This window comes from Strix aluco, chromosome 18 (assembly GCF_031877795.1).
Source record: "Strix aluco isolate bStrAlu1 chromosome 18, bStrAlu1.hap1, whole genome shotgun sequence".
NCBI classification, from domain to species: domain Eukaryota; kingdom Metazoa; phylum Chordata; class Aves; order Strigiformes; family Strigidae; genus Strix; species Strix aluco.
In genome coordinates this window covers 9,768,074-9,795,281 of record NC_133948.1, presented here as the reverse complement: position 1 = coordinate 9,795,281, position 27,208 = coordinate 9,768,074, and the positions used below count along the sequence as shown (strand labels likewise).

General features: G+C 40.1%; 2 protein-coding genes across 5 annotated transcripts in view; both read left to right on the top strand.

Moving 5' to 3' along the window:
• LOC141931534 (septin-2) overlaps positions 1-19,801 on the top strand; it is a 41,877-nt gene extending 22,076 nt beyond the window's left edge. For 2 of the 3 annotated variants that reach the window (XM_074843828.1, XM_074843827.1), the window contains exons 8-13: positions 359-460; positions 1,275-1,420; positions 2,455-2,538; positions 3,533-3,590; positions 10,700-10,793; positions 19,014-19,801. In XM_074843828.1, coding sequence (XP_074699929.1) covers positions 359-460; positions 1,275-1,420; positions 2,455-2,538; positions 3,533-3,590; positions 10,700-10,768 — 459 coding nt within the window. In that variant the 3' untranslated portion in view covers positions 10,769-10,793; positions 19,014-19,801. The remainder of the gene's footprint in view (positions 1-358; positions 461-1,274; positions 1,421-2,454; positions 2,539-3,532; positions 3,591-10,699; positions 10,794-19,013) is intronic. The other variant, XM_074843829.1, reaches the window with a different exon arrangement.
• The window catches only part of SEPTIN5 (septin 5), a 60,677-nt gene continuing 44,175 nt past the window's right edge, over positions 10,707-27,208 (top strand). The window contains exon 1 of one of the 2 annotated variants that reach the window (XM_074843824.1): positions 10,707-10,793. In XM_074843824.1, coding sequence (XP_074699925.1) covers positions 10,761-10,793 — 33 coding nt within the window. In that variant the 5' untranslated portion in view covers positions 10,707-10,760. Of the gene's footprint in view, positions 10,794-23,468; positions 23,493-27,208 lie in introns of those variants that run through there. The other variant, XM_074843825.1, reaches the window with a different exon arrangement.

Sequence of the window (27,208 nt, the reverse complement as noted above, 5' to 3'; positions counted from 1 at the left end):
TTGCTGAGTGCTTTTATACCTTGTATTGTTCTTTCCAGGATATTTATGGATTTGAGGTTCAAGTCTCTGTTGAATGAAGAAAAACTGAGAAATACTGGGGTTTTTTTCTTCATAGACAGAATGAAATGAATGCCATGTAAGATAGTCTCTAGGACATAAACTAATTCAGCAGTACATAAACTCAAAGCATAAGTAGTGGCAATTTCTGCTAATGATTTTTTTCTAAGCATTGTTAACTACTTAAAGCAGAAAAACATCCTGAGTTTTCTAGATGTGCAGGCTAGTAAATCAATTGTATATATTTTTAACTTAATATCTCTTCAATGAAATAAGAATTATTTTTTTTTGTAAACTTAAGGTTCTGGATGAGATTTCTGAACATGGCATTAGGATTTATCAGCTCCCTGATGCAGATTCTGATGAAGATGAGGAGTTTAAAGAACAAACCAGAGTTTTAAAGGCAAGTTTCACTCCTAATTTATTTTGCTGCAGTAGTTCTTCAAACCTACAGTGTGCTTAAAGGTACTTTATTCCTTTATAACATGTTGAAAATTCAAACTTTTTTGAATGTTGGGTCTGAATTATAATAATTTTTATTCCAGTCTCTGCTTCATCAGAATTCCAAATGTAGTGTGTAGTGACTTTCTTTTCTCTTTTAAATGTAAGCAACTCTTCATGAAGAACTTTGATTTGCAGTCTGTTTTCTGACTCAAACCTTTTAACATGCAAGCAAAGAGAATGTGCGCATGTTATGGTTGCTATACTAATTAACAACTTTCCTCTTGTTAGAGCAGATAATTAAGGTTTTACTGGTCACTTCCTCTTTCTGCTATGATACACTCTTCAAGCACCTTTGAAAGTATCTGAAATGCTCTCTCTAGCTACTTTAATCTGTATCTGAAGTATGTTTCTGTTGGCCGTTTTCCATGCATGATGTTATATCAGATGACACATTATGCCCAAACTGTACTTCAACAACAGTCAAGTGTTCCTAAAGCAAAGCGTCATTTCCTTTTGTGCCTCTGTTAAGACAAACTGATCCTAACAAAACTACAGGTGTTAATAATGGGAGATTTCATTGTGTAGAGTAGGATTTATTGGTTTTCTGATGTGGAAGGATTTTAGTAGAGTGCATTTGTCAGCATTTCTTCTTCCCCCTCTCCCGTCTGTTACTTAAAAGTCTTTGTGCTTTCTTTAAAAGGAAAAACAAAACACATAAAAAAAGAACCGCTCAAAAATCAAAACAGTATCTTGTTCTGCTCTGTCTCAACTAGGCTAGCATTCCCTTTGCTGTTATTGGATCCAATCAACTTATTGAGGTGAAAGGGAAAAAAATCAGAGGCCGTCTGTATCCCTGGGGAGTTGTTGAAGTTGAAAATCCAGAGCACAATGATTTCCTTAAACTGCGCACAATGCTGGTGTGAGTAGTGGTAAAATTATCCCATCTCCTGTGGTAATACAATTGATACAAAGACTAGAAAGTTATACGAACATGAACTCCTTAATTCAACAGTAGCTCTGATAGCAGGGTATAATGACTTTTTACCCCCTTGCAGCTTGTTTTGCTGCTGAAATCCTCAGATCTCTGACTTCAGAAAATATTTTCTATATTTTACATTGCCAGATATATGTGACACTTCTTACGCCTTATGTGAACTGATTTGACAGCTTTACATATAAAATTGAAGTTTTCTTATAGTGCAGTGGGTGGGTCAGAGGCTTTTAAAATGTTACTCAAAGGGATTGATTAAACTGTGACGAGGTAAAGCTCAGGTTTTTTGGCAGTATAGGAAGGCCTATGTTAAATACAGTACCCCGCCCCTTTATGATTTTAGCTGATACGGATGTTCTGCCTGTGTAGATGGTTTTAAGCGATTTTTTTTTTTTAATGATGTCTTGCTATTGTTGGAATTCTGTTGTGCATTTCCGATTTCAGTCTCTACTGGGCAGGGATTGCCCTCTGCTGGTCATTGGTAACAGGCATTTTTTTCCCTTTTTTTTTTTTTTTGGACAATTGGAAAATGTTAGGCAATGTCAGCTGTTATGTGAGCCAAGTAGCTCCACCTAGTTCTCAGTTACAAATTATACTTAATAGCACTTAAAAGTCAAAAAATACTTTAGGAATTAAAGTATCTTTCTGAATAACTGTCTTCACAAGTTTCTTAGCACTGCAAAGAATGGTATAAACAACTCCTGTGAAGTAGTTAGTGAACAAGAGGAGGACAGCATACTTTGGGTCTTTGAAGAATATTGGTGAGAGTGCACTTAAGCATGAATTAAAGACCAGTAAACGTGAAAGCAGAGTTCTGGCTAGCTTTTGTGGCAGGCTTTGTCTGTAAGGTTTATTTTCCAGTGAATACATCATTATATAAAACAAAAATAGAAGATAAAAGGATGTTTTTCTTCCCTTTGACAAGAAGGACAAAGTGCTCAATAGCCCTTTGCATGTTCTAGAACACACATGCAGGACCTGCAGGAGGTGACCCAAGACTTGCACTACGAGAACTTCCGTTCCGAGAGGCTAAAACGAACTGGCAAGTAAGTATGTGTGTACCTTTGGGCTCTGCTGCTTGTGAGTCTCTTCTTTTTCCCCTGTGACATTGGACTTGCTCTTCCTCCTAACCAAGCTGTAACTAATTATTTCTCATGAGATTTCAATCTATGGAGTTACTGAAACTTGTATGAAACTCTCTTCCTGAGGAAGAGTAGTATCTAGTGAAGGGCTGTGCTTAGAGACAGATGTTCTTGGTTTTGTACCCATTCCCTTTTCTCTATGCTTTTAATTGGAATGTGCATGAAGAGGTGAGCTGCAAGCAAGATAGATTGTTTTGTTTTTTTCTCTTTTAAATGATGTCTAAACTCTAGTGGGCATATTTAAATAGGCCCAAGCCTATTTGGTTAGATAGGATGTTGCTTCTCCAGTTATTGCAGGGCTGCCTTGGTGGCTATTCTCATGCTCCTGCACATATAGCTGGAGAGAGAAGTTTAGACCAAATGATCTTTTTTGGTAATATGTGTGGTTTGGGGGGTGTGTGTGTGTGCATGTTTTGGGGTTTTTTTGTTGTTTGTTTTTTCTTGGTGAGGTTTCTGTCCTTGGCAACTTCATGCAAAAAATCCACATCTACCTGTGCTGCATCTTTGACAGCAACTTATTCTTGTTTCCACTTGTTCTTTAAGTATTCAGCCAAGCATTTTGATCTTAAGGAAGAAAGGAAATAGGCTACACAGCTTTTTAATGGTTGATTTTCATACCAAATAGATAGAGGAGGAAATCTCTTGATTACAGTAAATGGCAAAAAAATCCCCACAACAGTTAAGAAATCAAATTTTAAGAAACGGAGAGTGAATAACGAGTCTATGAGGTAAAGATGGCATTTTACAAAAGGAAAGCATGGGCATAATGTCCTAATTTCCCCTGGGTGGAAGCATGTAGGCTTTTTTGTTGTTATATTAGCTGAAATTCAATTTGTTCTTGGAGATCTTCTGTGTCTTATACCACGAATGTGGGTTTGGTTTTTTTTTTGTTCAATAGACCTGTTGAAGAAGAAGTAGTAGACAAGGATAGAATCCTCCAGCAGAAAGAAGCTGAGGTAAGAGGGAACTTCTAAAACTGTTGCTCTTTAATATAACATGCTATGTTACAGTTTCAGTATTCTAGGTCAGGTACTGCCTATGGAGTGCAAGATTGGAGTTGTGAAAAATGACAGACCTAATCTGAACATACAAGTTTCCCAAAGACAGTGTTTTGTTTATAGTCACTTGCATACTGTGCACGGCAGGTAGCATGTGGACTCTTGGTTGTAGGCAGGGTATTTATCACTTCAGTTTGTATGATAATTTTTCATAAGGATAGTCGCTGTTTTTTAAGTATTGAAATCAATTTATGTTTGTCAGCTACATATGCTGCTTTAAACATAGTATGTTGGGGTAAACTGATAGTCTAATGTCATTTCAGATGTGCATGGCTTACTACAAGCATGTTACCAGTTAATTTCTTCATATGTCTTGTGGCTATGGAGTAGAAAAAGGTTGTTGAGTCTTAAAAATCCCATGATGTAATTAATGTGTATGTTTTTTAATCTTGACTCGCAGCAAAATTTACAGTATTTCTGTTGTACCAGTCAATTTATGGATTTGGTGGTTTTGGTCTCTGATTTCTTACTCTGGTTTCAAGTTATTACTAGGCCTTTCAACTTAACATTTTTATGCTAAAGTTCTAAAGGTTCAGAGATTTTTACGCTAGTATTTAAATTCAAGTAGTACATTGCCAATGCTTATGACTGCTTGCATTGTGAAAACGTAAGACTTGCTGCCAATTGGAAGATAGTGTTTTTTCTGTTTATCCTTCTTTTATCCAATTCAGCTTGGATCCAAGTCCATAAATGCAGGAAGGCATGATTTAGAAGATCAATGTGTATATGCACTGATTTGGAGTAAGAAATAAAAAAACTACAAGCAGTTTTGTGCGTTTCTGAGGTGAAAGATTCAGACTCCCATACATGGACATTTTTGAAATATAGTTACTTCGGTCTGTACATTTGCTTTTTCATTTATAGCATCCATATTTAAAAATAGCCAACCAGGGTTAGCTATTGGCTAACACTGGCATGTTGACATAAATAACAAAAAATTTTCCTAAAGGGAAATGTAAAAGCAGCTGATTATCACCATAACTAGTAGTTAATAACATGAAGTACTGGAGATTAAATGAGCTGCATCTGTCACTGTATAACTTCATTTCAGCAACATAAGCGCACTGATGGCCGTGCACTTACGAGAGTGGAACGTCTGCAAGTGTTCTGTACACAAATTAACTACCTCACATTTACTGATGTGTGTGCAAAACAGCAGTAGACTGTCAGCTGATAGCCAGAAATGTCAAGAGCGTTTTTTGAAAATGTTTTGTGAAGTTGTTTTTTTCTTTTTTTTCCTTAATGCTTCCAAGATCCAGGAAGTAGACTTAGAGAATTTGTCATAACTGTTTCTCCTGTTATTTGAACTATAAAATTGTACATGTCTAGTAGTTAAGTAGAAACTTGGGGATCCTTGTAGAACTATTTGTCTTAAGGCTGTCTGAACAAATTCTCCCATAACCACTTCCCCTGGAAACTGTTGATATGGCAGGCACGTTATTGTATGTGGTCCATTCTGACCACTCTGTGTCAATGTATGTATAGTGTGTATATATATGTATGTAATGGGGTTTTTTATATAATATGGCTAAACGGATAAAGTCTTAATTTTTTTGGAGGACAGTCTTTGAAAGTTTCCTCTGGGGCTAATCATCTCTGAATAACTGCTGCTGAAGTTGCAGAGGATTAGGTTAGAACTTGAAAAAACAAATAGATTTTTAACTTCTGGGTTCTATTGTGCCAAAGGGATCAAGAGGCTTTGCAGAATCTTCTGCAGATAAGCTGGTATGAAGTCCCTTCATCTCCATATCATCCCTAAGGTTCAGACTGGGAAAAATCTGGGGAAGAGGCACAGAGGAAATGGGCTTGCATTCCATGGCCTTCGCAGAGAAAACAAATATCCATTTCCCCTCCTGTTTTCCATTCCCATCAGTAACGGTGCTTGAAGTTCTATTTACAGTTTTGTGAGGTTTATATAACCTTGGAAGGAATGAATGCTTGGGCTAGTGCCAGGATCATCTTTATCAAGGCATCACTTTTGCTAAATGATCTTTTATTATGCCAAAGGATGTGGTCCCCAGATCAGCAATTTGGAATTGCTAATCTGTCATTTTGGATTTATTGCTCAGTCTGGTTGTGATTTTTGCTCATTTGCAAGTGATGACCTGTTTTTCTGAGCTGGGAAGTGAATATAAGAATAAAGGTATCCTTACAGTAAATATGCTGCAGTTCAGATTATTTTGATGTTGTGGGCACAAACTGAACAGAGTTTGTAGTGTTGTGTCATACTCTTCCCACTCTGCAAATATCTTATAATAAAAACCTTACGAAGTTTTGAGAGGCAATACTTCCAGAAAAATGTTAAGGCCTTGATTACATGAAAACATAAAGGAGCAAACTTCCTCTTGATATTCCTCCCCCCCCCCCCCCCTTCCAGTGAGCTACCCTTAGGCTTTGGGCAAATCCCTTTGGTCCACTGTCTTCAGTGGAGTTGATCAGCAGTAGGCTGAATATAGTAGAATTAATTGCAATGTTGAAATTGTTTTCTCTCTATCCTTCAACTTTCTGAATGTGTTTAACCCCTTATCAGACGAGATGTAGAACCCTGGTTTAGTATGGGAGTCAGTGGGGGTCAGCCTGCAGTGGTGTGGCTGCCAGGCCAGAGTCTAGCAGCAGCCCTGTGGGTAGGTGAGGATGTGATGAATGCTTACGTGTGTGGGTAACTGCCTGGTATTGCAGGTATCTGTGTAAGTGTTTTCTTGAAAGATACGGTGAAGACTTCTATGTGAGAGACAGCATGACTGCTGATGAAGGCCTGCAGACCTGAGGGAAATAAAAACAGCTCTAAGGTTTAAGTTGTGTTGTGGAATGCTATTGCCTAGTGCAGGGAGAGGGAGGCATGCCTTCTTTACGCAGAATACTTTAGCTTTTCTCTGTGAAGTGATGTAGTCTCAGTCCTGGGAGAAATCATGAGAAGAAAACCCTTAGTAAGCAATTAGCAATGGGAATCCCTTGGGAGCTGGAATGAAGAAAAACCTTTTTTTTTTTTTTTTTTTTAAGTAATTGGGTTTTTTTGGTCCTTTTGAGTTCTTTGAAGGAGCAATGCTTGCTGCCCACTTAGTGCTATGGCCGTAGTGACTTCTGCTATTTATAATGTCAGTGTGTCCTGTGAAAGACATCTCAATGGTAGCCCCTTTTCCAGTATAGTAACTTTGTCAGGAGTATTTTTCTTGTCTTCAGTTAACAAGATTAGTTGTACTCTGTGGTATTGGAAGTATTTTTAACCAACAGCAACTGTCATGGGAACATCGTGGTGTACTAGAAAATCCATGGTCTACAGTTTTCCATCTTGCCTTATTCTTGCAGCTTCTTCCTTTATGAACTTTCTTATGGAGAGACATGGGCAGAAATAATCATACTTGGTGTGGGAAGGGGAAGCATGTCAGTGGGAAGTAGATATTGTTCAGTTTTTAACATTTCTTTTCCTGTGATATCTGTACAGTTGTCGCTGAAAAGCCATTCACCTTGTTCAGATAGGAGTGGTACTTTTGTTATTCTGGGGCAAACATACAACAGATGAAATCTTGTAGGTAAAGCAGAACTGTGTATCTGTGGCTTCTGTTAATGGCATGGAAGCTATTAAGAAGCTGTATGGTTCACTTTTAACTCTGTAACCTTAACGCTCATTTTAAAAAGTTTGTTTCCTTTGTGTTGCTACAGTAGTTGTATGTACTCACTACCCAGTAGTTACATGATAGTTTGAACTAAATTTTAGTCCTGACCTAAGTAAACTAGGTGGAGTTTATACCAAGGTTAAGCTCACTCTTTTAACTTTTGTTATCTGGGAATTCACAGGAATTATTTAACAGATTTCCAATCATTGTTTCCTAGCTTCCTTTTCATCGTGTGCATCAACCCTATGCTATCATGTTATAGTATCCTTTCTTTAGGGGATGAACACAAGTTCCCTGCAGAATATATTAATGCTGCTCTTACAAGTGAGAGGGTTTGCTGCTGAGCAAGATTTTATGCCCTTGTTGATGCTTGCAATCCTCAACAGTGAAGGGAACACAGATGTTGATATGGCATCAGTTTCAGTCTTTTGTGTGATCTTTTACATTCACCTCTATTAACAGCAAAGCTTGTTTCTGCCTGTGCAGTTGTCTAGTTAAGGTGAAGACACACGAGTAGTTTTTACCTTGTAATGTGTAGGAATGGTCCTTGTGTCCCATCCTCTACTTGGAAGAGGAACTGTGGAAGAGACTGATACGGTTACCACTTTAAGTACAATACGGCTTGATTCTTCTTTTTTTATTTTAATTTTACACTCGAGCTAGCAGGATTCCTACTGTGCAAACCATTTCCTCTCCAGTATATTTGTGTGCATTCTCCCTAAGTTCAGCTATTACCTCTGACTTTAGCCCTGTAGTTATGTAGCCAGGTTTTAGTCTGTGGTATCTATCCTTGCTCATAGGCTGTCGGCTAAGAATACTGTTATGAAACCAATAGTTGTGAGTTTGATTAGAGCTCTTGAGAAGCCACAGTTTTACAGCAGAAAGCAACCATTCTGGATTGTTTGCGTATCAAATGCTCAACAAAAACCAAACCAAAATGCTGATATAGCCCAGAATGCAGTGGAAAAGATAGGTGTGCTTGAGTACCTTTTTTATTTTCCTTTTTTTTTGGCCAACTTTTCTTATGAAAAGGAAATTTCAGTGACTTCTTACATACTAATGTCCATAGGAGACAACAATGTGCCTAGTTTTTTTTAACAGGCTTTGTGCCTGAAAGGGTTTTTTTCTACCAAATTATGCTAAAATAGCTTCAGAAACTTGGTGTTATTTAGCTAATGGATGATACCAACACTTCACCAGTAGATCTCAAACACCACATGAAAATGGAAAAGGAAAGTCTTCTTACAATCTTAATGTTAGAGCAGAGTAGGTCTCCTAGTGCTTTTGCCCTGCCTTACATTTGAGTCATATACAACATCTGATTTCTTTTGTGGTGTGGGCATATTTTTATCAATTAAGGTTAAGAAAATGCAAGACTCAATGCTGTATTTAAGTCTTAAAATATGATGTTGGCTATTAGCAGAATTCTGCGTTTGAGCAATCACCATAATACATGTGCAGCAGTATCTTCCCCTGTGATTACTGAATGGTTTCTATTTTGGGAATGTTTCATGGCTCAGCTTGGAGTGCTCTTGGGAAAGCTCAAGTAGGCGAGCTTCCAAAAAGCTAGTTCTATTCTGATGGTAAATCTGCAGAGAGGCAGTTCAAAAGACCAGGTGCCTTACATTTTTACAAGTTAATCTTTGAAACTTTTCTCTTTTCTTGGACCATGGAATCAATGCAACTCTAATTTCTGAGACTTTCTGCTTTTTTTCCTCCTTCCTGCTGCATTATGCTATCTTTTTGATCAGAAGCTTTTTGTTTTAAGTGTTTAGCAGAAAGATGTAGATGGGTACATAATAATTATTATTACAGACTTGGCTGTATTTCATGCTGATCCTGTGTGAGTCTCCTTTTGTCAGAGTGCATCTGTGCTGCAGTCACAGGAACCTGAATTAGTTTCTACTGAACCCTGTGCTGCAAGAAGAAAAGTACCAGTATATAAACCAGCTAGTTTTAGGCAAGCTCTGTTACCTCTGGCTATGCTGCAATCTCGGTTTTTTACTCTTTAGTTACTCTGAGTTACTTCTCAGTTTCTTACTCTTTCCCAAATCTGTATCTGAGGCCAGGCAAGAAAAAGTGATATAGGCATCTGCAGTTAATTTTTCCCTGTTCTGGGATGTTTCTTTCTGTTAAAAAATAAAGCAAAAAATGCCTAAAACAAAACAAAGAAGCAAAAAAAACCCTAATAGCTCAACACTACATACCTGTAGTCAAGAATTTCACAGATTCTTTTGTATTGAATCTGATGGAGTAACTGCTATCACAGTAGCTAATGTGGTTGACTGGATGGAAATACAGTGTAATTGTTTAAATAGTGCTTTTTGAGTTGAAGTGGTTCCCTCCTCCAATCAATTCCCTAATTACTTTTTTCTAAAGGGAAAAAAGCTGGATATATTAAAACTGCACAATTATAATAATGAAAACTTGCTATACAAGCCTCAGATTATTACATGATTTCCAGTTTGAGATGGACTCGTGTTTTATACAGTGTGCATGGAAATTGCAGCCTATTTCTTTTCCAGTTTGTAAGACAGGGCACTTGCAATTGTATATGTGAGCTTCCCCACCTGCATCTGGAAGGAAATACCTAGTCATTTGTAAACCAAATTAGGTTTTTGCCTATGAGGTATTTGCCTATACATTTTGAAAATCTGTATTAGTGTTTCTTATTCTTTCTTAGGAACATTTATTTAAATTAATGTTGTGTTTTGGGGGAAAAAAAAATTGGATTATATATAACTGGCCTTTTGTGAGATGGAAATTAACTTACAAGTGTCATAAGAAAATGCCTTAAGAAAACAGTTATTTCCAGGAAGAGTCATTGTTTAGATGTAAAAATATTGTTGCTTAATATGTTTAGTCTCTTTCCAACTTTTGTAAACATCTTTCTGGGGTTTTTTTTTAAGTAGTTTTAAAATTCTGTCTTCATGTTCAGCTGTTACTGTTGCTAAAAATTTGCAGAGTTCTCTGGTTAGCCACAGAATGAATATTCATACATGATATTATGCTTTGAGCACTTGTATCGGAACAAAGCTGCTTCGGGTAACTCAAGCACTGTATCTCTGTACACACCTAAGGGCCATGTTTTCTTTATTGCAGATTAAATGTTGATTCACAGCTTTGCAAACATAGCTATCTTCAAAAGATTTGGATTTGTTGCTTAATTTTCATTATAAATAGTCTTACATCTAACTTTCACAAAAGATTTGTAAGGCATTAAAGAATCTGAGATGGGAAAAACAAAAGTATTCAGTTATGTGAATTAATAGAATGTTTCCAATTTATAAAGAGGCCAGTAGGTGTTCTACCATGAAACAAAGATTTACAGTTTCCTGCTTTTTGGACTCCTCATGAAATTGTCTTAAACATGTGGGTGTTTTTCTCTTACAGCTGCGCCGCATGCAGGAGATGATTGCACAGATGCAAGCCCAAATGAGGATGAAGCCTGGTGATGATTAAGATGCTTAACATCTGGATGCATCAGGTATTACTTTTCTGACTTGTTTACTCTTCTTACATAAGATTTTCACAATGATTATTGTTAATTTTGCACTTTAGACTTGCTTTTGCAGTACTTATAGAAAAAATTGAGTGATGTTCTGGGTAGACTAGAAGAAAAGATCTATGCAAATATTACCTTTCCAGCTGTTTTTAAGACCTGTAAATGCTTATCTTCGGTGTCTTATTTTTGGATCATCTGGCTTTGTTTCTTTTAGCACAAGCTGCTCAGAAAATTAATTTGACTATATATAAACAAAAGTTAGGGTATTTTAGGGTATGTAGGCTGTTGAATTTTATAGCAGTTTTTTCAAAGAACCAAATGAAATTTTAGACAAACTGGTTACGTGTACTGAATACAGACTCCCTTGATGTTATATATATTAGGTGGGATCAGAGCGAGTGAAGAAAAAAATTCTTGTAGGAAATATTCATGTTTTTGTCAGAATGCAGCTCTTCTGGTATAATTTTTCTTTTAAATGCAAGAATAAAAAATAGAAGGATATGAGGAGTCTTGTTGCTTAATACTTCAGTTTAATACTCCAGTTGTGATTGCTGGTCTTCTGGAATGTAAAGCTTGAATAAAATGGATTATGTTATCCCTTATGACCTTGTGGCAGCTGCCAACATTCCAAGCCTAAAATAAGGAGATTTTTTGTTGCCTTTATTTGAACCTTCAGTCTTCCTGTTTATATTAAAAAAAGAAAAAAACACCAGAAAAGAAACCAAACAGAAGAAGAAGAAAAAAAGTCTCCTAAGGAATAAACTTATTCACTGGATTCCTACTTAAGCAGAAGTTGATGGTTTTACTGGTATGTGCACTGTGATCTTTGAGTGAAGTAGTTAAGGGGAAAAAACTAATTCATATTCAGGTTTCTTACTGTCACAATTCCAAGCCTTTCAGATAGAGGAATCTTCACGTCATCGCTTCCAACTGCCATCCTAAGATATATTTTTCCCAGAGATGGAAATCTAAGCACTGAGGATAATTTCATGGCTGACCATGTGTATGTGATAGCAGTGTCTCTCAAAGCTCTCACTTCCTCAGGCAGGAGCTGGTAATTATGCAGCCTGTTAAATATTGTAGTCTGAACTGAAGGTACCAAGTTTTCATGGTGACTTTGTTATCATACGGCCAAGCTCTGACTGCTTTTGAAAATGGCTGTTTGATGCAGGAAACCTTATGTAGTGTAAATTATTATTACTGTTTTTTGCAAAGGAGTTCAATTCTTTGTGCAGCTTACCAGTCACATTTGATCACATGGTATCCTTTACACTGACACTGGGTAAGAAAAAAAAACCACCCTAAATCTAATAGGCTTGTCCATAGTTGTTGCTTGCAGAGCACAGGATGGCAAATATTCAGAGTTCTTTCTTTGGTTCCTAGATACTGGATTTGCTGTGAAATCAGTATCTGAGGGCTAATAGGATGCAGTATTCCCACTAATGTTTAGCCAGTAATAGCACCAGATTCCCAGTGTTTCACAGTTTCTGGCAATACTGGATATGGTATTCATAAAAATAAATTGGAGCATGGTTTGTCCCAGGCTGAATGTGCAGCCATGGATACATAAGTAAACAGAGTTCTGAGCATGCTCACGTGTGTCCAAGTGAAATGTTATTTTGTAGAGACTTTGCTAATCTGGACTACATGTTGGATCACTAAATGTATTGAGCAGGAGAGCTTTGCAGGTTTAACTAAGTGTCCGCTTGATCTCGTGATGTAGTTTGAACTAAATCTTAAGAAAGTTAGTTGGTCTGAAATATTGAATGTGAACAAATTTGTGAAGGATTTGAATGAGATCTTCATATGTGGAGGTCCTGCTGCTTCTTTGGAATCTGCTAAGCTACATTTCTGTGGCTGCTGTGGAAATCACATTGTTTGACAGATTGCTTTCAGGAAAGACTTTTGAACTTACTTTTTGTTACCCTTGAGATATTGATAGATAGACTTTTAGCATAATTTGTTGGCTAATATGCACAGTCGGAACTGCAATTGCAGTCCTGCTAAACTAGTGTTGCTGTGTGATTCTGTCAGTAGGTTGAAGTGAATCCTCACCTAGAATTTAGCCTTAGGGAAGTTTCTTTCATGCATGTTAACTGACTGCAGTTTAAGAGGAATGACAATTTCAACCTCCAGCATTCCCATCAGATTTATTTGCTGTATTTTATTGAACTCACTATCTCCAGAGAAACCAGGAAACTTGTAATTAACACAGTAGTTAACAGAACCAAACTGCCAACAAATTTAAATATACTTGATATCAATCTTTTTGTTCTATCAAAGCTTATCTTGAGCATCTCTGTTTCTAGTTTTACAAGAACTTTAAAGGATCAGCCCTGCTACTGAAAGCACAGTCTCTCCTCCTGTTGCTCTTTTGCACCCTTACTTATCTTTGTGCTGAGAGAAATAGGTAACTTTCTAGATAATTTATGTAAAAATAAATAGTTCCACTCTTTTACTTTGGATAAATACATATATATTGATTTTCGTCAGAAGTACCTTAAAAATATTTTCCTCTTCATAAAGCACAGATATAAAGATGGTTTCAGATATTTTGGGAAAAGAGAAGTATGATATAAATACCTTCATAGATAAAAGTTGGAGAGTAAACAGTAGGATAATGAAATGTGGTAATATCCAAATATGTGAAATACCCACTTCTGGTTTCAGATGTGTTTCAGGGTGGGGAGAAGATTGCTGAGTGCTTTGGGGTTTTCTGGAAAGAGTCTGGCATTGCATAATGATTAAGAAGTGCTCAACTCAAATCCTTGCCAAAAAGACTGACGAGTCTGTATTATCATAAAGTGCTACACAGATGGGATGACTGGAAGGTCTGGTTTGCCTGATCCCTTTTGAACAGGGACATCTTTAAAGGTTTTATGAAAAGCGCAAAGGGAGAATTTACTTCAAGCAGTTTCCTTTACTTTCAAGTCTAGAGTAAGAGAAGCAGAAGAGGAGTGACAAAGGCGAAGATTATATGCAGGGAGTATGTTCAATGTTTCCAAAGAGGATGCACAGATTTCTTGCTGTGGAGAAGTAGAAACCTGAAGAGGAATGAAGAGCACTAGTGGAGACTGGGTTAGAGGTAGGAAAGGAAGATGATTTTGGGAACAGTAGTGATGAGTGTGCCAGCTGCAGTTCTTGACAAAAGCCTGTGAGTACAGACATACTCTACAAGATGGTGGTGATTAAAAGCTTTTGAGAGCAGCCCTAACAAAGGTGTGTTGATCTACACTTTTGTCTGTTTCCCCTAAAGATTTCATAGCTTCTGTGTACAAACAGTGCATGTGGAGGTGTTTGTAGAAGGCAGTGAGAGCACAGCTAGACACCAGAATACTCTTGGAATATGCAGGAACAATCTTTTTACTCTAACTTTTGATATACTAATCTTACAAGTCCTTGTGAAGCATGGTAAAGACTTCAAGACAAGCTTGATTTTTTTTTTTTTTTCAGATTTTTTTGCTGCTGAAGTGTAAGACACTGCTGTAAAGTGTAGGAGCTTATTGCTTCTTATGTTTGACAGTTCAAATGAAGGATTGAAGAGGAAGGAGATGGAGGGGTGGAATAAGCTACCAAAAACTAAAATGGGTTTAGTTTTATTTGATTCAAAATGCTTTTGAAATAAGCCTGCAGTAATTCGAACAGCATATTTGTTTCTGAACTTGTCCATTTCGGATGAGCAATTATTACAAAAAGCTGGGGTTATTTTTTTCAAATAAAATGGTTATTGATAGGTGTTCCTTCCCTTTTCTTCTCTGTTTCTGGAAGTGTATCTCTTTGCAATCTGTTTTTCTCTTGTTATTCTTACAAATCTGGATTGTCTGTCTTCCACTCAGCTTCAAGATCATACTGGGACAAACCAGTAACAGAAGCAAGGCTATGGAAAACAAATATAGCCAGCTGGAAATGTAGTTATGGTTAGGGAAATGTGTTCAGAAAAAAACCCAAGCATCTTGCACTTAAAATATCTGTAGGATGTTGAAAATTCTTTTAGTATAGCTCATGATTTCCACAAGTATTTTAAAGCCTCCTGAGCTCACTAACACTGTTCTGATTCTTGATAAGAGCAGTACCAAAGGCACCAAACAGCTAGTTCTTTCTGCCAATGAATTGACATCTTTTAACAGAACAACACAAAGCATTGTCATAGCAACCAGCCTTCTAAAACGATGCTGCTGAATGCTGAATTGATCTGGTGAGAAATGTCATTTGAGGCAGTAAAGATCATGTTGTAGTTTTTGGCAGCTGAAATTGAGAGCCTAGAGAATGTGAAGATTGGACAAATTTGTAGTATTTGGAACAACTGCCTGATGCTGCTAGTGGATGTTTCTCTGGCTAGAAACTGGACTAGAAGAGCGCCATCATTCTCCAACTCTTTTCAGCTCTTCTGACTGTGGAGTTGTTCATCAAACCCTGCATTGATGGGCTAGCACAAGTCTTCATTGCCCTTAGAGAGTAGACTTCTGACAAAAATTGTGACTTTTCCTCTGTTACTGTACAACTGAAATGCTGAACTTGTGTGACTCCATAGGTCCTTGAAGTTAACTTGTATAGAAAGATCTTAGCATGGTCCTCAGGAACCACCTTGTAACTGGTGCCCACCTGCCCTTGTATGTAATGTGCAGAGAGCTAGGCAGACCTCAGATAAGAGTCATGTTATGACTTTTATTCCTTGCTGTATAGAACAATAACACCTTCATTTGAGCTTGTTCATCTAAAAATATTTCACATCTCCCTGTTAGTCCATACTGCTCTCAGTTGGTGAAACAGTCATGTTCCTGGGTTCTAAGTACAACATAATAAAAGACGATGATGTACTTGGATTGTGACCTTGGCTGTTCCATGGCACCTCTGTCTGTGGCCTTTGACAGAAAATAATCTGTGCAACTCTTCCCAATAGGAAAAAGGTAGCACTTTGTTAAAGTTGTAGTCTTCAAAACATTGTACAGAAAAAGTATTTGTAATATGATATGTAAATCTGAAGTATTTGGTCTGTAAACCTCCTTACCTAAATATTGTCTTTCTTCTGGCTCTTAAAGAATCTTGCTTGGATATTTATCTGTCTGCATTTTCTGCATGCAAAACTTCCAGGAGTTTGTTAGGACCTAGTTCTATAAGGAAATTTCTCTCCTAGAAGTAGCGGTGTATCATTTCTAACACTGTAGGATTTATACATCTTGAACAGCACATTCCCGCTGAGATCAATTTCCAGAACTGCTATGCTTACAGAGGAGAGTGAAATGGTCCCCCCACCTCCCCAAAACCAAAACACTCTGCTTTGCAGACTTTCTAAGGAATGACACAATGTTTGCAAAACATAAAATGAAAAAGATTGAAACACCCAATAGCAAGTTTTTCTGATATTTTCACATAACTACCCAAACTATATCTCAGTAAACTTTGTCAGTAAATGGATTAATGTAAAATGGTTCCATTTTTGACAAGTCATCCCAGAGAATGTGAAATAGAGAGAATATAAAATTCCTAATGGGTCACTGCAGAAATCCCGTTTTGTGGGGAAGTGTCAGGGGTGAGTGGAAATATATTTATTTGAGTGGAAATATATTTATTTGCTTTTCAGTAATGTGTTGATGCCTTGGGAAAGATGAAGTCCACAGTGCAGTGGCTACAGTGGCATTCTCAGTTCTTGTGAATACATGCAGTGGCACCTTGCATTCTGCTTTTGAGAGTCTTGGTTACCCAGGAATGTTACAAATGACATATTCCACCCCTGTCTGTATCTTGGGGACACACTGTTGTGTCCAATACAGCGGTTGGATGTGTGGGATGCAGGGTGAGGGGAGGTGCTTGCTGCCAGAATTTCTTAGATGTTAGCAGACTTGAGGAGTGGAGTAAACAGACCTACCAGGTCCATGCCAAAGCTTGACATAGTATCACGGGGACCTGAAAATGCCTCAGGCCACCTTTTGCTAAATAAACTTTTCCAAAGGAATGTTTCTTATCATTCTGGAGCTTGGAGCCTGGTATGTATGTGTGACTCAGTGGATATTAACCCTATTAGCATATTAAATTAACTGATAAACATTAGAAAGCAGTTCAGAGGCCAGTTTTGTAATTTAGTATATACTTGGCTGATGACATTTGCTGTGGGAAAGTATAAGGTGTTGCTACAGTCTAGCAAAAGGAAAAGGAATGAACTTGAAGCAGCAAAGTCAGCAGAGGGTGACAGAAATATCAGAAACCCAAAATATTAGGGGTGTCAGTGACAAAATAAGTCAAAACTAGCTAATAGTGAGACATTGGCGTCATCCAATACTCTTATTCCTTTTGGAAAGATGCCATTTCTGAAAGTTCTTGCTAATGATTGGATACTCAAAGGGCTGTAGCTACAACATAAAATGGGTGCTATTTGAAGAAAAAGAATTTAGGTCAGTGAGAAAATGTAACTACTTATAAGGCAAATTTCTCTCATTGGGAATTCAGAAGTGTACATGGAGAGATGTCAAGTTGCCCTGCATCGAAGTGGTGTTCTTGGAAGCAGCTGAGGGGGAGGCAAACCCATTTCTTCCTAAGGCTTTTGAAACTTTTACAAATATAGGATGCTGAGCACTCTGACCATGAGCATTGGGGGTGCAGATGTATGTGGTGCTAGTTACGCTACTTACTGAGAAAGTTTTGTTTTAATGACATTCTGGAGAAACGTATCGTCTTTCTTAAACTGATGGTATGAATTCACAGTGCAGATGGAGGCATTTGTTAAAGCTATGTATTGGTGAAAGGAGTATGGGGGAGTGTAAGGTTAGTCTAATAAAACTGGAGATTGAATTTGTAAAGAACGGTATCAACCCAATGTATCATAAAATATTGTCTCATAAGAAGATTAGGAAGGAAGAACAGTGAAATGAATCCACACTGAAAATGCACAAACATGCTTTGACCAAGTATGTTCTATGTGTGCATAAAATGTGGGTATTGTGTGGCTAATGCTGGTCACATCAGTGCACAGCTGTGCCTATAACCTGAGCCTTCATGTTTATTGGAAATTCCAGTCTTTTTGTGAGTCTAAAACATCAGTTATGGTTTTCTCTTGAGGTATCTTTTGTAACAGATTAGAGTTAGGCAGGCAATGGCAGAAATTTAGTTTCCCTTTCAAGCTTGAAGCAGCAGTGTAGCACAACGGGTTAATTTTGAATTTGAATATTGAATTTGGCTAACAACCTATGGACTCTGGCTTTAAAGCCTTAATGCTGGCTTGCTTGTTCTGGTTGTTATGGGAAGTGATGGCCTCCTTAAAACATTAAGTAATTGTGTATTGAACAGAATTCCCACTGAGAATGGCAAAGAGCAAAGGACCCTGTTGTCAGCTTTCCTTCCTCCTTGTCCCAGCTGTGGTCAGCAAGTGTAGTCTGGATGAGTGTTGCACTGTACTTTACAAGTGAGTTAACACAGCAATGTTTTCTAGCATATTTCTTTGTTTCTATCCAGATGAATGTTTAGATTAAGCTATTTTTTCCTGTTGGGAATGAGTGGTTTTGGGACTGGAGAATTTGAAGCGTCTCATGAGTTCCAAACCTGACACAGCTTTTTAAGCAGAGCCCAGTTTTCAGAGAAAGCTGGAATTCTGCTTTCTATGTAGCAGCCTTTTCTATTGACAAGTAGTTAGAGATCTCCAAAACTGGTATTTATTTTTGAAGTTACAGACTGGTATCCTTCCTTTCAGCTGTATCAATACTGCTGTATGAATGCTTGGAAAAATCTTTTTGCTTTCCTGTTTTACCGAAGCAGTGTCATAAGAGTGTGTGTGCATGACATCAAACTTGCTGCTTACTTTTAGCCCTGTTTAGCTAAGTGGTTTTCGTTTTTCTCAGCAGGAGTGATGCTTCACGTAACAGGCTGAGGTTGGTTTCTTGGGTGCATTACTACTGAGATGAGCTGTAATGCAGTCCTTGTATGCTTGCAGATGGCGGGGGGGGGGTGTGTGTGTGTGCTTAAAGCATGTAACCAAAAATAAATTCTCATTGATGTGGTCTTATTAGACATTTGTGATAAATATTTGGGGCCAAACTTCATCTGACTCAGCTGATTTAGTTCTAATGCAGGTCCCTGTGATGCAGTAGCTGAAATGCCCTGTTCCCGGGATTACGCTGCTTTGCTCAGAGGGGCTCAGACTGCCCCAGACACTCTGACAGTGCTGAGAGTTTGTCCTTTCTAATGCTCTTTGTTTTCCACTTTTATTCGCAGCAGGATACAGTTCTCTAAGTGGATGGGTGCTCTGTTTTCTTTGACCCAATGGTAACGTTTGAATGCAAAAGCTGGATGCTGCAGATCAAGAACTGCGTTAAACACGAAGTCTGAAGATCGTGTTGTAAACCGGCTTATTTTATATATTCGATGTTAATCAAGTTATATTGTATCTTTTTTGATTCTTTTGGTAACACTGCCTTCATACTTATAAATGTGGTTTTATTATCCTTCCTATACCTTTTTATACAGAAACTGATAGAGTACTCTGTTTGGACTAGTCATTGTGATGGGTTTAAGGAGTTAATCATGTATCTGCTAGGTTATTCTGAACAGTTTTGTGATTAATACTAGAAGACTTTGTGGCCTGTTTACAGTAAACGTATGTGTGTTTGCACAGTATCATAACTTTCACTTGCCATTTTAAGTCATTGTGTATCGTATCAGTTTTTCATAACTTTCTCTGTGCTTTGGTTACTTTTGAAGCTTCATCTCTGGTGACTTATATTTGTGTGATGTATGAGAAAATGTACAAAACACTGATGATTCACCAGTGATGCAAAGAAGCTGACTTTTCTAAATCATCGTGCCTTAACATACCATAAACACTACGCATGCCAACAGCTTCTGTGGATGCCTCTGAAGATTTGTCTCAAGTATTGATTGCAAGAATTTGTCACAGGCATTTTTTATCTGTCAGCTTGAGCAATGGCATGTACTGAATTTTTTATATACCATAACACTAATTTTCATTGAAGGTTTGTAATAAATTGTACGAATGTGGAAAATACTGAATTTTGGGTTGTATTTTGGGTTTGGGCTTTTTTAAGCTAATCTATGAAATGTTGTAATGGTGTCATGCACAGTGCATATTCAAAGGAATAGTCAGTGATATGTACCCTGGGGAATGAAGGTGTTTTTCTAGAATTTGTCTGCATACAAACTGCTTTGATTTAATTTTGAAAATAACTTTAAAAGTGTTTTAACTGAAAGGTAGCAAGACGTTGCATCCACTTTTTTTTCAAAGTTCACTAGGCACCTACTGACATCTTTTAGGTGGCTAAATACCTCGGAAAATCTGATTGCACACCTTAGACTATAAGTTAATGTTGCTGTTTCCTTTGTCATTACCAAGTGTATAGCTCTCTTCTGCATGCTTTTGTAGTCTTGTGTGTATTATATATGCATAAGCATAAATTATTTTGCAAATATAGGATTGAGACACTTAATCTTCTGTACTAAATTGGGGTGTCTTTCATGTAATGATTAGCCCTAATTTTGCTGTCTACCAATGAGTGTTTAATCAGGATAGGATTAACAAATGATTTGCATCACAGGGCTGGATATTTGGCTTGTGTTTGGAGTTGAACTGCATAAAATGGACATTACATTGTTGTCTCAGTGGCTGCTATAATGAAGTTGAAAGAAGAAATGGAGTGACAGGTTTGTGTTCATGCAAAGTCTCTTTAGGTTTTATGAAGATTTGAATTGTAAGCATGTATGTTGAGAGGGCCAAGGTGAGAGATTTAACAGCAAATATTTTCTCATGAATTGTGTGCCGTTATGTGCACCTTTCTTGTTTTTCTTCCAGAATTTTGCATCATATTCTGCAACCTTCTTAAAATCATGTGCTGTCCATTTGTTCTTGTGAAAGTCAGGACAGCCACACCTGTCCTAAGAAACCAAGACTTCGGTTAACATTAGTTACATACTGGATTAGCTCTCTGAACAAAGGTAACATGAAAGGTTCATCTTTCAAAGCAAACTAGGACAATGGGGAAGCAGGCTTTCAAAAGCACCTAGCCTTTAATTTTATTAAAAACAGAGCTTTTTTTTTTCCCTCCTCTTTTCAAGGCAAGGCACCTAAAGTCACTGTCACGATTCTTGTGTGGGAAGCCTCAGTGAGCAGATTTTTACTAGCAGATACTGATTATCAGTTGATAGTCTCTGCCTTCTTTGGGCTTGTGGATTCCAGCTGGAGCATTTTGGCTCAAAACCTAAGATCTGTTTTAATAATTGTCCAAGAAGGGCTTGCAGTACTGCTGATACCATACGCGAGTGCTTTTCATTCAACGTAGGCTTAATTTTTATGTCTTCTACCACTTCTTTGATGTTGTCTGATGTTAATCTTCAGTTACATTTGAACTTGGTTTTGTTAAAATATTTCACAGCTTGATGGAGGAATGTATAGTTTGCTACTGTGAAGATCTCTGGATAGGGGACCCTAGTTTCTGACCTTGCATTTCCACTCCCGTCGGTGTTGGCAGTACCAGGGCCATGGAAGACAAGTCCCTTTCTCTGAATTCCAGCCCAGAGGCCTTCTCCAGGCTGGCGCTTTCCAGCGCCAAAAATGCCCACATATAACTACTGTAATGACTGTTCAGCAGGATCAAGGAGCAGTTGACTGCAGCCCTTTCGGTCTTCATTAAATCTAAAACACTGTGGCAGACGATAAAACAACTCATGAAAGGCTGATGGACTTGTTGGTGCCTTTAATTGTGGTGAAGAGTCTCTAATGGTCTGTGGCTCTCTAGCATTTAAAAACAAGCAAATATGCTGACAATTACCTGATTTATTTTTTTCTGATGCATGGAATCAATGGCTAACAGTGAACTCGGATGAGCTAATGGGGTTTTAAAACATATGTGCCTGGGATTACCAATCTCTGGTCTTGGAAATATCTCCTTGTTTTGATATGAGGGAGGTTTTGAATGAGAAGGTGAAAGAAATGGCAAGATAAATGCTCTGATGACTACAAGGATGTGAAAAGTTAGTACTGTGGCATCAGTGTCAGTTTTGTTCCAAGGCTGGGGAGTGCCCTTGCACTTCTGCAGCCATCACTATGCCAAGCTTCTGTATTCAGAAGAGATTCAAGTCTGATTATTTACCTGTCCTTGAAATGTGGAAGACAGGGCCCCTCCCTGCAGCTGTGGAAGTCGGGGGAAGGATGGGGGTGTCCTGGGGCTTTGCATCCCCCTCCCTTGCTCCTCTGCTGTCAAGTTGAGGTTCCTACGAGCTGTTCATAAATCATGTGCTGCTACTGCTTTTGGAGCGTTTAAAATTCATTTGAGTCCTCTCCTGCCTTTCCTTTAAAAGCTATAGCAAAAATACCTTTAGCTTTTACCTAAAATGACTTCCATACACCTCTTTAAAATGTTTGAATGGAAGCAGAGCACAGTACGCTTACAGTATGATTCAGGCCTTCCCACTGTATTTTGAGGTGCTAAATCTGGAAACCCATTTCCTATTTATTCCGTTTGTGTTTGTTTTTTTTGAAATGGTGTGTTCCTCCTCCCGGCTGTTGGGTTTGTGCTCGAGAGGGGGAGCGAGCGCTTCCCCCGGGGCGTGTGCGGCTCCCGCGGGCTGTGCCCGGGCTCCCGCGGTGGGCCGCTGCGCCGGGGCGGGGGTCGCGGCCGGGCCCGGCTGTCAGGCGGCGGGCGGGGGTGGGCGGGGCCGGGGCGGGTCGGGCGGCCGCGATTGGCGGCGCCGGGGCGGCGCGCACGGCCCCTGGCTCCCTCACACGGCTCCCTCACACGCTCGCTGACACCCGCCGCGGGCGCTGCTGCGGCTCCCGGGCGGGCAGGGCCGCCGCCGGCACCATGAGCACCGGCATGCGCTACAAGAGCAAGCTGGTCAACCCAGGTGAGGCGGCGGGGACGCGCGGCCGCTGCGCCCCGCGGCCCGGCGCAGCCCTCACGCCTCACTCTCTCTTCTTTTCTCTCCCCGCCGCCGGCTCCTGCCGCGGGCATCCCGCCCTCGCCGACCCGCCCCGCAGAGGAGAAGCAGGTAGGTGGGCTCCCCCGCCGGCCCGGCCCCAGCGCAGGGCAGCGCGGCCCCGGCCCGGCTCGGGCGGGCGCTCCCGCGGTGCTGGGGCGGTGGGGGGTGTCCTGCTACCTGGGCTCGGCGGCGTTCCAGCCCGGGGCTTGGCGTGCTGGCCCCCTTTAGCTGGCTTCACCCGGGAAATAGGCGTTTTGCCTCGTCTCCCTGGGTGTTGGGTTGGGTGGGGTCTTTTTTTTTTTCGGTGCCTTTGGGCGTGTCGCGTAGCTCCGGATGGAGACGGGCAGCGCAGGGGCTGGCGGAGGCATTTGGGTATTAGGCGCACGTCTGCCCACCGCGCGCTTCCCCCCGCGGCACAGATGCGCAGGCACAGCCCCGCTCGCCCCTCGCCACTCCTTGTTGGCGTAGCAGATCACCACCTCGCAGGCGGCCGGGATTTGGGCGTTAGGGAACATCTGTTTTGCTTTGCAGAGCAAAGGGCTATTTGGAGACAGGGCTTTTGAGTCCTGAAGGAGAGGGGGGTGTGTGTGTGTGACGCAATCGGGTGACATCGACAGGTTTTTTTTGTTCGCTGTTTGGTATTTGGAGGGATTTAGGGTGTTTGACAGGGAGAGGAATCCTCCTCTCCTGAGCTTGAACATCTAGGTAAGGGATTATCAGCAGAGTTCCATGTGTTCCTTAGCACCCATCACCATGATACAGGTAATGTCTGCTGTATATGGAAGAGCTTTTTGTCTCACAAAGGTGGGGATGGAGGCGATGGTTAACACAGCAGGGCAGTGCGATGGGTCCCTGCGATGGGAAGAAGTCTGCCCATTCCCAGCCTGGCTTGCAGTTGCCTTTGGGTCCAGGCTTTCTCTGAGGCTCTAATTCCATATTGCAGCAAACACCTTACCCGCCGAGTCAGTGGCATTGCACAGCCTTTCTGGACCACATTAAAGCAAACTAGTGCTGTAGCAGCTTGGGCATTCACCAGGCCACTGCAGGAGATGGTGTTTCCCTATATAATGCAGACTTGGGTGCTGTGAAAAGGTGCCATGCGTTTTTGTGAGCTTATGATTGTAGTGATGAGAGGAACAAAGTAAATCCAGGGGTAATAGGATAATGGGGTTTTGTCAGGTGTATTTTCCCCAAGCTGCTTCGAGTTTTGCAGTTATTTGCTGGTATTGCTGTTAATTCTTGGTTTATTTCTGGGGGGGAAGCAGTCAAGAACATGTTCTGAAATTGTGGAAAATTTGGTGTAAGCTGTGAACCGGAGAGGAGGTTTGTGACCCTCCCCAAACGTCCTGTTCTTTAGTTCATTTGTTTTTTAAATAAAGAGGGAAACAGGTTATGTATAAGGCTCCTTTCTGCTCATTCCCCAGGGGAAGAAGTGAGGTAGAGATCAGAGTAGTCAGTTATAGATATTATCGTAATCCCTGAAGGCCCTTGTCACACTGCATAGTTGAGAGTGGGCTGGAGTCTGTACCCCAAAGACTTCGTGTCTGCAGGAGAGTGTAGTGTTCTGCTGGGGCAAAGGAGGTCTTACCTCAAATGCATGGTGTGTGCGTGTGTATCCATGTAGCTTATGCTGAGAGCGTAGAGTGGGTCTTGCGTGGCAGAGCACGGTTCATTATGAATTTGTGCCAGCCATGTTACTTGTGGATGGTGGAGGGAAACCAAGCTGTGAATACAAAGCAATCTGTTAAAATTAAAATGAACATATGAAAACACAAATTATCTTTATTTAGCATCCTTTCAGAGCAGGAATTTTCTTCCCATGACACCTTGTTCCAATCCACTTGCATCTGGCAACAGGTAACAATTTAAAAGGTTTGTTAAAGCTGTGATTCTTGCTTGAACCAATTTTTCAAAATTTATTATAAAAGCTATTTTTTATAAATAGTTGGGAAATGAAGTGAGATTCTGAGAAGGCAGTACAATAGATTACATGTAAGTGGGGTAGTCTTCAGTAAAATCTTAGTAATATTGATGTCTTACCGAGTCCAAAAAATGGAACAGCATGCTGTCAAAGAATGTGTCTTCATCTTCCCTCATGGCATAGTCAGGGCTAATGCATTGTCTGGGCCCAGGGGACTCTCATTTGCAGGTTGCACTCCTAATTGCTACCATTTATGAAGAAAAAATAACAGTAGATTCTCCACCTCTCTGATTTCGAAGGAATGACCTCTTATTTAGTGTATTTGGCACTGAACTCACGTGCCACTGAAGTCAGAGGAGGTTTGATACAGGTCTCCCATGTGCAGAGCATCCAGCTTTTCAAGGGGAAGGGTTGTGGTTTAAGAATGTGGACGGGGGAACCAGTTTCTGGCCTGAACCTCTACAGCAGGTTGCCTGGTGAGACGAAGCTCCTCAGTCTCATTATACCTTGGTTCAACAGCTCTCAAAGTGAGATGATTTCTCTCCTGGCAATTTGTATACCACTAGAGTGCGAAGAGGGATTCTCGTGGTGAAGCTGGGTAGGCCAATGAAGCAGTGACTCATGTCTCATGTGCAGAAGAGTAGGCCCAGTGTAAGGAAGACCTAGCAATTTGTCGAAAGAGTATTGACTTGAGAACCAAATGGGGCAAGTGCAGCGGACGGATGCTCTGCCAAAGCCTGAGGTGTTGCTGTGGGAGGAGTACAGGTGAAACCTCCCAAATACCTAGTTAAACTGGAGTCTCCTGGCACACTCCTGCAGAACATGCCTCCTAGCTCGTGTTGTTGGCGTGTGTTTGTTTGGGGTGTTACCGTGCCGTGTTTCTGAACCTGGCTCCTGCTCACTCAGGCCCGTGTCTCTAATGTTCTTTGAAGTCATTGTTTCTTTTTAAGTCAGGAGGATGGGAACCTCTCCTTCCCAAGTTGATCTCTCCCCACCCCATCAACTTGCAGAGTTGTTTGGGTGTGGGAGCAGAGACTATCTGGTGGATCCAGTTCTTTCAGTGGATTTGAAATTACAGGCTGTGCCTTTTGCATTCAGCTTGGTCCTTTTTTCTACTTCAGCATATTTTGAAGTGGTCTGCTTGTCAGTAAAAATATATATGGGGGAGGGTACTGTGTATAGAGAAGATGCTGTGCAAAGTCATTGCGAGGCATGGAGAACTCCTGAATTCATTGCCTTTGTGTTTCAGTTTTTGTGAATCTGGGGTTTATATCTTAAAAAATTATATTCAAACTCCTTTGCTTTTTTTTTCTTAGAAAAAAAGAAAGAAACAGAGATTTCTATCGCTCCTGGAGCAGTAGATATTACAACAGCAGAGATGTCTTCCATTTAAAATAGCAGCCATGCCAACATAGAACATCACTTTAAGGTCAACCTTCAACCCCAGCCTTGCCTACCAGAGAACATTGGCTGATGGAAACCCCCAGTTCCCCGTTAGTGTGTGCTGGACCACCTTCTCCTTTTCTCTACTGTGCTTATGGAGAGATAAGCTCAGATGGGCTTACAAGAAAGTGTAGCCCCTGAAAAAGCTATGCTCTGCACAGGGCAGAGGTACCCAAGATACTTGTAGATACTGCTCTTGACACACTGAGGACAACTCCAGCACAGGCAGCTGCTGATGACAAAGGGCAGATTAAGAGGAGGGAAGAGTGGAGATTCCTGTGTCTTGAGCTGGTTGAGGATGACCTTAATGTGACCCTCAGTTTCTGTGTAGGTACCTATGTGGTGAAAATTGATTAGCTGAGTGTTGTGAAATATGTGATGAAAAATACCATGTGAGTGGTAGGTTCCCCTGCACAGCAATTGTACAACAAAGACCAGAAGCCGATCTTGGTCTTTACAGAATCCTCTCAAAGTCTGTGCTCGAGCAGCTTGGAGGATTTGTATCTGCATTATATGTTTGGGGCATTGCCATCTTTCACCTCAGTGTTTTCCTTACAATAACAGTTCTTTGTAATCTTGCATCTAGTGGAAAGTTCTTGCTTGTGCAGAAAAGTATGGAACCTGGAAGGTGAACAGAGTACCACTGACTTTTTTAATTTTCTCAGAGTTAAACCAATTATTTTATAGTTGTGATTCTTTGAGTCATTGGGAGTGGCAATACGGTTCTGTGTTCCTGGGCTGTCTGTCATGCTCTGTATCAATTCAGACAGGGTGGTTGTGGTGAGGGTTTTTTTGCTCAGAGAAAGCAAAATTATGTTTGCAGCTGGCGTGTGGGATATTTCACCACAGCTGGATAGTCTCTCACTGTGTCATAGATCGCCCTGGGTGAGGCTGTTTCTCTTTGACTCCCCATGTTAATGTCTCTTCCAACCTCTGTGTTTTCCAACCCTGGTCTTGCATCCTGGCTACCAAGAGGCGCCTGCCAGAAAGGGAGTAGCAAATTAGTCACAGAATCTGGAGGTAAATACTGGAAACACTCTTAAAGCAGCACCTCTCTGCTTGTTTTTCTGATGTCCCAGTGTATCTTGGCCAGACGTAGCATAGGAGTGGAAGC